Raw genomic sequence first — 12,592 nt, 5'->3', positions numbered from 1 at the left:
GATTTGGCTAGACCTTCATTTCTTAGTCCCCTTTTCTGTATTACCCTTTCTAAAATTGAGAGAGTGAAAAGAACCTGATTTAAAGTAATAATAATCATACCTTGTACTCATGTAGTACTTGAGACTGTCTAAAATCCTCTCTGCAAGTCCACAGCTTTACACAGTCTGGATAACTTTGGCTCTCTACTTTGCTTGATCCTGCTTGAATGGAAGTTTCTAAGGGGGAGGGGAGAAGGAGGCTGGTAGGGCTAACAGTATGAGCCCCATCATAAGGTGGTGTATGATGCCAAATGATCCATCAGCGTTTTGGTCCAAAACTGAAACTCCAGCAGCTCTTACTTCAACGTTAGAAATCAGGGTTTCTTCGTCCACACAGATACCTTATTGTAAAAAGATTTTATTGAATTGGCTTTTTTAGGAGCAAATTTTGGTCTTCAGTAGCTCGCCAGTAACCCTCTGACCTTTCAGTAAATATCCAACTGAAACTTTGAAATTAGGTTATTTAGTGTTTTATGGCCCAGAATAAAAATCTCCAATTCTGTTTCCAAATAGTGTAGCCTCACCACATTTTATTAAGCTCTTGACACATTCAGCCGTGTGTATTTTGTAAAGTTCCTATGGTTATTGTTTTACAATAGCTGCTTCCAAAAGCATTGTAAGGGTTTCAATTAATCAGCCCTTTGTGCGCTTCAGACTATGCAAATTTATCACATCAAACCATTCAACTGCTCATGGGAAAGCCATGTAAAAACTGTATTGTCTTCTAGCGCCTCCTCTCATTTAGAGTGATGTTTTAATAAGAAAGCTAATCAAGTTTTCTTATGCATTATTTATCTGTTAACATGTAAGGAAGAGCCGAATTAAAATTATGTCAACCGGGATATGGCAAGTGATGTGATAGATCTGGAAATGATTCAACAGCAGAACAAAGCCAATATGATTCAACAGTTTTTGTCTACTCCCCTCCCTCTGGGGATTATTTAAGGTGCTGGTGTGAAAAATAAAAGGAGGTTAATTCGATAGCTGGAAAGGGGGAGGGGAAGAAAGGAATAACCACCTGTGTTGGCCTTAACATTTTGATTTAGAGATTTCATTTCTGAATGTATAAAAGCTCATTGAGATGAGTTTACTCAAAGCAAACCATTTCTTAATAGGAACAGTCAAACTTGAAAGCATTCCTGCTGCTTCTCTGGGCCCATTTACCACCATATTCATCAGCAGCAGACTATTCCCCAATAGATATCTGCAACCCCAGGCCTCATGAAAGTTATCAGGAGACAGTGTCTTGATGATGTTAAATGACCTGAACAACCCAGGAAGGAGTGAGCTGCTTTTCTGCCTCTCCAGCCAAAGTTAGTGCAACTGCAACTGCTCCTTCTATTCATTAAGTTGGTCTCCTTTGCTTTGCTAGTTTGCTTCCTGCTGAGAGTAATTAGGTTTCTTATATAATAATAATTCCTTGTATTTAGATGCAGCCTTTCTCTAAGGACCTTAAAGTACCTCTCAGACATTAGCTCATCTGTTCTTCTAACACAATTGCCTCATGAGATAGGTGCTAATTATTCCCGGTACAAAGAGCAAACAACTAAGACTTACCAGAAAATAGTGCTTCCCCTGCACTCCCAAGGTAACACATCTGTTGAACAGCATTGAGTCAACTGAAAGTCACCTAATTCCTGGATTACCTGCTCTACATAGGTCTGAGAGTCCACGGGGTGATGAGTTCTTTACTGACGGCATTTCCCCCGCGTTTATTAACCCCACTAATACTGAACATTGGTTGAGTGTTCACTCATTTACTAAACATGGCTCTCTTCTTACACTGTGACTGATGGAGAAAAACCACATTTTTTGGTGAAAAGCAACATTTCACCATTCAGCGTAGAGAGTGTAAAACCGTGCAGAATAAATAGCCTTGTCTAACGGCTAAGTAACTGCAGAAAGTAAAAGGAGTAATTTAGACTTTGATTGGGATTATTTCAGCAGACTATCCTGCCAGATGTGCTCCACATCATTTAGAGCATTAGAAAGTGGCAAGCTGAATTGTATAAATATATACAAATGTATTTAGAGTTTTAATATTCACTCAAATGACTTGATATAAACTACCTCCACGTATCTGGAGTTGAGGCCCTGAACCTCAACTTCCTCACCTTTTCACAGTACTTGTCACACAACATATGCTTAGCAGTTGAGGGAAATGATTCTCTTTCCTCACTCAGAAAAGGAAGAGTGATAATATATATCAACCTCAGAGGGGTAAATTTAATTCAAAAGTGGTTACACATAGAAGGTAGACTTGCTAAATAAAAATATAAAAATTAAAGCAGATTGTGATATTAAAATGAGAACTGGCCACCAACAAAATTGAAACAATTTACTAGTCAAGTCTCAACACATTGAAGTCACATTAAAAAAATCTCCTGACTTAGAGGTGGCATTACAGTTGTCTTCCGCAGTTGCCTTTGCTCTCCTGTCTCCATATGTTACTCGAATGCATTGGTTTTTTTCTTCTTTTCTTTCTTTTATTTTTTCTTTTCTTCTTCTCTTACCTTTTATCTTTTCCTGTTTAAGACAGTCCTTTACACAGAGACAGTACACTAAAACCAGCATTTTTTAAAGGCCAAAAATGACTTTTGAATAAATTACCGCTGTTTAGAATTAGGAATACTTTTTAAGCCAGGCATGGTGGCTCAAGCCTCTAATCCCAGCCCTTTGACCTGAGTTCAGGAATTCAAGACCAGCTGGGGCAACATAGTGAGACCTCATCTCTATAAAAATAATAATAATAACTTTTTAAAAATTACGTAATGGCACACAACTGTAGTCCCAGCTAATAGGGAGGTTGACATGGAAGGATCACTTGAGTGAGCCGTGATTGTACCACTGCACTCCAGCCTGGGTGACAGAGGAAGACCCTGTTTAAGAAAAGAAAAAAGAAATATTTTTAAAGACAATTGAATGACAAATGAGATTAACTGGACTTTTCCTGAGTAAACCTATTCTTAAATGATTTCTGTGTTGTTTTGTGAAGCCTTGGAAGTAGAAATAAATTGGTGTAGGCGCCAGCAGTATCTGGGGCATGATACAGAGAGCTGTGACAGTGGAGCTTAGATTTGCCTCTCCCAAGTGGATTGGCAGTCAGATTTAGACTTCCTAAATTCTTCCCCTTTACAACTTGAAATTAAGATGGATGGTGATGGAATAATATTTTTTCGATTGTGGTATCTGAAGTCCCTTTCTGCTCTGTCTGTGATTCCATTTTTTTTCTTATTTACTTGCATTTATTAAAAGTTCTGTATTGTAGCCTGTGTCCAATTTCCACTGGGCCCTAGTGAGTGCATTAAATGTTCCTGAGCATGTTAAACTGGTGTATTTGCATTTTATTGCCAGGAGGTTGTGCTATAAACAATGGGGTTGAGACACCAGCATGAGCCGGGGGATGAAATTTTATTTTAAAATCTGAAATGCTGTGTAAGCATTTAAGGTATGAATTGGTAATTGTTTCACAACAGCTTCCATTAGATATGGTTTATTTGTAGTCCATCCTCTTTTCAAGGATCCAGGGGAGTGTGTTAACACACTGAAGCGCACCGCATATTATTTACATTTTAAACCAGTGTTAAGGGGAAATGACCATAACTTTTAAGACTTCTAAATATTGGAATGGACTTTATGCCTCTGTCCCTGGAGAAAACAGTTTTAATCTTTCATTTGAAAATAAGAAACCTTCCCGCTGTGATTAAGGATTTGAATAATTCTGAAACAGAGAAATACTGTTAGAAAAGGAAAAGTCTGGTTCTAAGATTGAGAACTCGCTTTCCACCCCTAATGAATTCAGTAAAATACAAACTTTTAAAAATCATCTGTCTAATTTGAGATTCGAGATCATCAAATTCTGTCTAAATATTTTGTTTTAACTTCTAAGCTCATTATGGTCTCTTTGTGTTAACTTGTATTAAAATCTGTCAGCTATGACTGGTCTCATAAGCACAGTCAGCGGACCAGAATAAGTTAATTATTTACTTGTGTCACTAGTGCTCTTCATCTAATGAAATGCACAGCTGTGTTAGATCTGCAGTTGGATGTGTAGCTTCCATTGTTCCACAAGTCAGCAGAGGGTAGAAGCCGCAATGATGGAGAGCCCTCAGTTCTTTCTGCTGTTCTGGCTTTCTGTGTCGATTTCATGGATCTTTTATCATTCACTTTCACACAAAACAAACAACACAGGGCTGTCTGCTATGGGAACCATCTTGGCATATAAAAGGGTTTTCAGGGCCTAAAGTAAATTTTAAGTCAGCTAAGATTTAATTTTTGACTTACAGGTGCCCTTGGTTCAGATATTGCCAAAGCAGTTCCTATAATAGAAGGAAAAAAATCTGAAAGCTACTTACATGTGTTTTTTTAAACAAAATGTCAGAAGAGGGCTGATAAGAAAACAATTTGCCCAGGAGGAAGCTCTGCACTAAATATTATTAATCAGATTTCAAGCAAAGGTATTAGAGACTCACATTTCAGGGGAACGAGCACTTTCTTCATTTTGATAACATAATAAAGTTGAATTTGATTAATTAAATGTGTCAGTTAAAACTGAAAACACAAACCGCAAGTCATCTCTCTTCTTACCCACCTCAGTATAAAAGTACGTCATGCTTCCTTGGTCAGTTTCTGCGCTTCATGCTACTCACTCCCACCTTCTCTTGATGGAGGGTGGACAGGCAGCTTCCTCCTGGGCAGACACCTGCCTCCTCCTGCGAACTGCTGTTTAAGAGGTGCCAAGGTTTCTCTTTGGTTTTGTTTTTTAAGGGTGTAGCCGAACCTTCCATCTCCTCACCAGCCAAAATTACATTCTCACCCGGGCTTGTCCCAGAACTGGCCCCTTTAGGGATTGCCGTTTTTAACATTTCGTTCACTGTTGAACAATAATGTTGTCGGTGCACCTAGATTTACAATTTGATCTCTTTCAAAGTAGATTTCCCAGTAGCCCTAGGGTTTTGTCAGATAATTTCAGTGTGGATAAGATGGATTTTTGGAGGGAAGAAAGAAGGGTCACACACTCGGCTTGATTGAAATTCTAACATGTTGTAGCAGAATTTGAAATAAAGCAAACTAAATGATTGTTTCCATTCTTCATGTAGGAAAGCATATATTCTTTATAATAAACAATACCGTTTTAACCGAAAAGCCAATTTAAACTAACTACATGCTCTGGAATTCAACTCCACAAACTTTTCCATATTGTTGGCAGCTACAAGAAATCAGAATATTAATAATCAGTATTACATAGGCAAATGGTATTCTTTTTCTTTTGACTTTAGATCCTGATGATTATAACAAATCACAAAAAGTTTATTTTAAAATAGTTTGAATAATTACAGAGTCAAATTGAATGAAATATTTGAGAGCAGTTTCTTTGCAATAGAGGCAGATAGTTAATAACTTTACACAGAGAAAAGGAGTTTTTTATCTTGTACTACAAATGTAAAAGCATTTGTTTTCTTAGTCCAATGCCATTGTACACTAATTTTCTGATTCTAAATTATGGAGATTGTAAGTAACAATCTAAATTATATTTCTACTCCTCTTCCCAAGAAAAAGAAATCAGAGGAATAAAAAGCTATTTAGCAACAAAATCTCCTACAGGTTAGAATAATATTAGGGAGTAATAAAGTACAGTTAATTAAAAAGAGAATATTAATAGTGTATAGAGTTGGTCGGTTTTTGTTTTGTTGTTTTCATTCTTAGAATTCCAGTTCTAATTCTAGCCTTTTTTTTTCCAAGAATGATTTGGCATTTAATTTTCTTGTTTAACTTTACAAGTTCAATCAAAGATCACTTTCCTAATGGGCTGTAAGCTATAGGAATTAAAATTCCTTTGGGCAGTTTAGACTCAGCCAGGGGAAGCCCTGGCAAAAATCAGCCAACTAGCCAGAGCGATGCAGCCTATAGGTAGACCTATTAGCATATCAGCCACACACGAGTACTTCCTGTCACTGTTTTTTAAAACCACATTGTAAGTACACCCCTCATCGAATCATTTCTGTGTTTGGGGGTCAGAGAACTTGGATTCCTATAATTTGGGTGCAGAACCCAGCAGATCACAAACTAGCTGATGAGGAGCAAAACTGCTGCTGACTTAAAGCTTCAGGGATAGCCACAGGCCCAGCATCCAGTGAAGCTGCTGCTCTTCAGTCTCTGTGGCATAAGAGGGTGGGCAAGCAGCCCGACAGCACTATTGTGTGCCATGCCAGCAGGGCAGTCCACAGGCTGCAATGCCTTTCGCAAGGAGAGTCGTATTTGAACTGTTTGTCTAGCAGGATTGTTGAAAATTGCTTTTGTTAATCTTGATAGAGACCATGGGGAAAATTTTAGAGCAGTGGAAATAAAGATAGCAGCAGGGAGATCCCAATTAAGTACTGTATTCTTCCTTTCTGCGGATTTGCTGTACGTGGCATAAAATCTTTTCTCCCCCAGGTGTTTGTGGCTTGATCGTCCCCCAGGAAGACATGCCATTTTGTGATTCTGGCATCTGTCCGGACATCATAATGAACCCACACGGCTTCCCATCACGAATGACGGTCAGTTACCTGTAGGTTTTTCAGAGGCACTGCCTTTAAGGAAGAAGCAGGCAGTTAGTATAATTAGAGTGAGTGGAGGGGATGGATGCTGAAGCTGTTTGTTCAGGTAGAGCCCTTTTGCCCCTTGCCAGATAAACAGGCTTCCAGCCCCTGATGATTCTGGGCTACTCTCCTCTACAGAAAGAATGAGGAGCATGTCTATACTTCCTTTTGAGAGTAGAGGCTTCTGAGTGACCCCTTAGCAAAAGAGAACTTGTAATGAACCTAAATGGATCCCCCTTCAGTAATTATTTTTGGTTATCCTGGCTTCACCTCTTACCAGCTGTGTGGCCGTGGAGAAGTTGCTTATTCTCCTTGTACTTCAGTTTCTTCATCTGTAAAATGAAGAAATATAGAACCTATCTCATAGGGGTATTGAGAGTTGTAAAATTAGATCACACATGTCAAGCTTAAATACTGCTGCTATTAATTTATCACTGTTATTAATAGTGATCGTTTCATATCCTTTTGGGGGAAATAAGCAGGAGATGATTAAGCAGAGAGAGTTCTTGTGCCACAGGGAGGTGCTCACTTAATTTGTTCACATTCCACAGGTGGGGAAGCTCATTGAGCTGCTGGCTGGCAAGGCCGGTGTGCTGGACGGCAGATTCCACTACGGCACTGCGTTTGGAGGCAGTAAAGTGAAGGATGTGTGTGAGGACCTCGTTCGCCATGGTTATAACTATTTGGGGAAAGACTATGTTACATCTGGCATCACAGGGTAAGCATGTGATTGAGCCATTTTAAAGAAAAAAAAATGGTTTTACTAGGATAGGCCTTAAGGTATACTCTGTTAAGTATACCTTCAGGCAAGCTTGCACAGCTCTTCTAGGATGGCTTTGAATGTGGCCCGACACAAATTTGTAAACTTTTAAAAATATATTATAAGATTTTTAGGAGAGAGATCCAAGATGGCTGATCACTAGCAACTCGGGATTGTAGCTCCCAGTTAAAACGCAAAGAACGAGAGGACGCCACACCTTCACATGAATTCTCGTTGCTCACGCACCAGGAGATTCCCAGCGGAGGAGCCCCACGGGTCGCCAGTGTGACTCTTGTGACCAGCGAGGCGGTTTTGCCGGCGCCTCAGAGCGTCGGTTCTTGGTGCAGAGTCAGAAAAGCACCATCAATCTTAACGCCGCTGATTTAGTCGGCGCAGTGGGTTGCTCAGATTTCTGCGCTGAGAATCAATAAGTTGGACATCCACTCAGAAACCCAATTACAAAGACGATAATTATAAAGACCACAGATGGATAAATCTACAACGAAGGGAAGAAAACAGTCAAAAAAGGCTGAAAATACCCAAGATCAGAATGCCTCTCTCTCAGCGGGGGATCCCAGTTCCTCATCAGCAACGAAACAAGGCTTGATGGAGAACGAGTGTGTTCCAATTACAGAAGCAGGCTTCAAAATGTGGATAACAAGAAACTTCTGTGAATTAAAAGAACTCGTTCTAACACAATCTAAAGAAACTAAGAACTTTGAACAAAGGTTTGACGAAATGTCAACAAGAATACAAAATTTAGAGAGGAAAATAAGTGAATTGATGGAGCTGAAAAACACAATACGAGAACTACGTGAAGTATGCACAAGTTTTAACAGCCGAATCGATCAAGCAGAAGAAAGGATATCGGAGGTCAAAGACCAACTCAATGAAATAAAACTAGAAGACAAGATTAGAGAAAAAAGGATAAAAAGGAACGAGCAAAGTCTTCAAGAAATATGGGACTATGTGAAAAGACCTAATCTACGCTTGATAGGTGTACCTGAATGTGACGAAGAGAATGAATCCAAGCTGGAAAATACGCTTCAGGATATTATTCAGGAAAATTTTCCCAACTTAGTAAGGCAGGATAATATTCAACTCCAGGTAATACAGAGAACACCACAAAGATATTCCTCAAGAAGAGCAACTCCAAGGCACATAATCGTCAGATTCACCAGGGTTGAAATGAAGGAGAAAATACTAAGGGCAGCCAGAGAGAAAGGTCAGGTTACCCACAAAGGGAAGCCTATCAGACTTACATCAGATCTCTCAGCAGAAACCCTACAAGCCAGAAGAGAGTGGGGACCAATATTCAATATCCTTAAAGAAAAGAACTTTCAACCAAGAATTTCACATCCAGCCAAACTAAGCTTTATAAGTGAAGGAAAAATAAAGTTTTTTGTGAACAAGCAAAAACTCAGGCCTGCTTTACATCACCACCAGGCCTGCTTTACAAGAGCTTCTGAAAGAACCACTATACATAGAAAGGAACAGATAGTATCAGCCTTTCTAAAAAATACCAAAAAGTAAAGAACATCAATATAATGAAGAATTTACATCAACTAATGGGCAAAATAGCCAGCTAATATTAAATGGCAGTATTAAACTCACATATATCATTATTAATTCTAAATTTAAATTTACTAAATTCCCCAATTCAAACACAGACAGGCAATTTGGACAAAAAACTAAAACCCATCGGTATGCTGCATCCAGATCCATCTCACATTCAAGGATACACAAAGACTCCAAACAAGGGATGGAGAAAGATTTACCAACCAAACAGAGAGCAAAAATAAATAAATAAAAAGCAGAAGTTACAATTTTTGCCTCTGATAAAATAGTCTTTAAAGCAACAAAGATCAAAAGAAGCAAAGAAGGACATTATATAATGATAAAAGAATCAATGCAACAACAAGAAGAGCTAAAGATCCTAAATATATACGCACCCAATACAGGAATACCCAGACATACAAGACTTATAAAGAGACTTAGACTCCCACACAATAATAGTGGGAGACTTCAACATTAATATTAGACAGATCAATGAGACAGAAAATTAACAACGATATCCAGGACTTGAACTCAGATCTAGAACAAGTAAACGTAATTAACATTTATAGAACTCTCCACGTTACACAAAATATACACTCTTATCAGTACCACATCATATCAACTTAGAAGTTTAAACGAAATGTTGGTTGGCTCCTTGTTTGTTATTCTCTTCCTTCATTTTCTTTCATGTCTCCATTATTAAGGACAATTATAGGCATACCCATATTTAGACTGCATTCTAGCCCGGGCAACAAAGCAATACCCCCATTCTCTCCCCCTCTTCCTCTTTCTCTTTCTTCCTCTTCTTTATTCTTTTTTTTATTATTCTTTTTTTCTTTCTAAAAAATAAAAAAAAATTTTTTTTAAGATTTTTAATGTGATTTTTTTTCTTTTTTCTTTTCTTTTTTTTTTTTTTTTTTTTTTTTTTTAGCTTATCAGCTATCGTTAGTGTTAGCGTGTGGCCCAAGACAGCTCTTCTTCTTCCAGTATGTCCCAGAGAAGCCAAAAGATTGGACACTCCCCCCTTAAGTTGTAAGCGTTAAGGCCTGTATGCCTTAAGCTCAATTTTTTTGAAGAAACTGAATGCATGAAAGTCTAAATTTAGAAAACTAACAATTAAGGAGTGCTGTCCGTACTGGTAAGATTATAATTTAGAAAGTAGAAAAGATTTTTGGGAGGCCAATGTGAATGGATCGCCCAGGAGTTTGAGACTAGCTTGGGCAATATGGTGAGACCTCATCTCAAAAGAAAAAAAAATAGAAAATATTTAATTTACCAATATATGATTTCTACCCTATAGCTATTTTTAAGGAACACATCAATTACATATCATGCCAAGTTTTTCTCTAACCATTGAACTTTCCCTGCATTGATATGATGAGTGTCAGAATAATTAATGCTTTGACAGATAGACTGAGGCCTAACATTTGTTCACTAAAGATGTGCTAAGCACCTACTTAATATGTGCTAAGCACTGAGTATATACCAATAAATGTTGTAGACATGGTCCCAGCCCTATGGATCTGACCATTTAGGTGTGTGGCTAGACGTTAAACAATAACAGACAAAAGGTAACTTCTCATAGGGCCTACTGTGACCATCTAATTTAAAATTAGAACCCCATACTGCCCATTTCCTACTTTATTTTCTCTGTAGCACTCACCATTTTCAAATATACTGCATAATAATACTATCACCTGTCTCCCCAACTAGAACATAACCTCTGTGAGAGCAGGGCTGGTCTCTTTTGTTTAGTGTTCTATTTCCAGGGCATAGCACAGGGCCTGACACACAGCAGGCACTCCATAAACATTTTTTGAAAAAAGAAATGCAGACAAATAAATACAAGTACAAATTGCTCTCAGCAAAATGAGGACAAGAGTGGGTGAGAAAGCCCCTGTGAGGAAGTGGATATGATATTTCAGCTGAGAGATGAAGGGAGAGAAGGATAGGGCCTTCGAACAGTGTTTAATGGAAAGGAAAAGTCAGGTTTAACACCTTGCCAGGGAAAGAGCTTGGTAAGTTCAGGGAATAGGAAGAGGCCAGCCTGGCTGCGGTGCAGTGAAGAGGCAGTGCCGGTGTCCTGAGGTGACAGTGGAGGGGAAGAAGAGTCAGGCGACCAGGCTTGGGAGCTTGTGTTAACCTGTGAGAAACAGATCCCTGTTCACAAGCAATGATCGTGAATGACAAGGTTCTGGAGCTGGAATCACTGTGGTTTTTAAAGGATCAAATTAGTTGCTTAAATTAAGACTCACGTATTTTTATGCCAGATAAAACTCCAGGACCTAGCATTTACAGTGTTCTTCTGGGTTTTGTTTGTTTGTTTGAGATGGAGCTTTGCTTTTGTTGCCCAGGCTGGAGTGCAATGGCACTATCTCAGCTCACTGCAACCTCCACTTCCCAGGGGGTTCAAGCAATTCTCCTGTCTCAGCCTCCCGAGTAGTTAGGACTACAGGCACATGCCACCACACCCGGCTAATTTTTTTATTTTTGTAGAGACAGAGTTTCACCATGTTGGCCAGGATGGTCTCGAACTTCTGACCTCAGATGATCCATCCACCTTGGCCTCCCAAAGTTCCGGGATTACAAGCATGAGTCACCGCGCCCTGAGGTTTTAAACCACTTGAACACTAGTGAAACTCAGCATGGAAACATGTGTGAGAACAGAGCTTGATTTTAGTGCTGCAAATAGACTCTCCAGATGTAATTGAAAATTAAAACCTATATCTGTTAAAAATGTGGAGTGCTTTTAAAAATTGCCTATTAAGACTATAATATGTACAGGGCTGGGAGTTACCTTCCATTTGTTTGAAGGTGGATTCTTCTGCCTGGAAGAGCTGTCTATTGTCTCCCATTTGTTTATTTATAAATTATTTGTTTATATCAGAAAAAAAAAAGACTATAATAATATGGATTTCTTAGGTGTGTCATACTTGAGATGCTGTAGAAAAATCACATTACAGGAAAAGAGTGATGGACCATTTCAGAAATGGTTCAACAAAATAATTGTGCCCGTCTCAGAAAACACAGTTGTCATTGCTAAATTTAACCTTCTCTTCACTTCTCCACCCAGAAATAAGGCACATTTTTGGCCAGATGTTGACCAGAAAGTGCAAAACCATAGGATCAATTTGGTGGGCCTCTTGAACATAATTTGTACTGAAAGAATTGGATGGGTTATATTCTGCTTGCCATAGATAATGGTTAGTCTATACCCGAGTCCACACTGCCTTCCCGCATCCCCCCACCCCACCCCGCCCAGCCATTTATTTTCTTTGCCGTTTATTTCAGTGGCAAAATTTGAGAAGTACTGTTTAGTTGAAAATTCCTGAGGGCATGCAAACACATTATCACCCACCAGCTTTCACCTTTTGTTCATTCTTGAACATAGGTAGGAGGGAAAATTGCATATGACTTTACTCTGTGGTTGATGGAATAGCATTGGGTAACAGAGTTTCATAAATTCTACCATGAGCAACCCTACCATTGAGGAATAGAATCATTCACTGTTAGAGCTGGAGAGAATCTTTTTCTGACCACCTTCCTGTACAACTAAGAACACTCAGCTAGAGAGGTTGTATAATTACTTTACTATGTGACAAAACCGAGACAAGGACAGGGTCTCTTGATATCCTTTCCATTGTGCCTTCTACTC

General features: G+C 38.9%; 1 protein-coding gene across 1 annotated transcript in view; it reads left to right on the top strand.

Annotated features, from left to right (window-relative positions):
* The window catches only part of POLR3B (RNA polymerase III subunit B), a 139,176-nt gene that overhangs the window by 113,553 nt on the left and 13,031 nt on the right, over positions 1-12,592 (top strand). Inside the window, exons 24-25 of the mRNA XM_003929644.4 lie at positions 6,475-6,578; positions 7,172-7,338. Of these exons, the coding sequence (XP_003929693.1) occupies positions 6,475-6,578; positions 7,172-7,338 (271 nt within the window). The remainder of the gene's footprint in view (positions 1-6,474; positions 6,579-7,171; positions 7,339-12,592) is intronic.

Source organism: Saimiri boliviensis, chromosome 7, assembly GCF_048565385.1.
Source record: "Saimiri boliviensis isolate mSaiBol1 chromosome 7, mSaiBol1.pri, whole genome shotgun sequence".
Taxonomy (NCBI): Eukaryota; Metazoa; Chordata; class Mammalia; order Primates; family Cebidae; genus Saimiri; species Saimiri boliviensis.
Note: the sequence above shows the minus strand (reverse complement) of the source record. Positions and strands in the feature narration are given on the sequence as shown.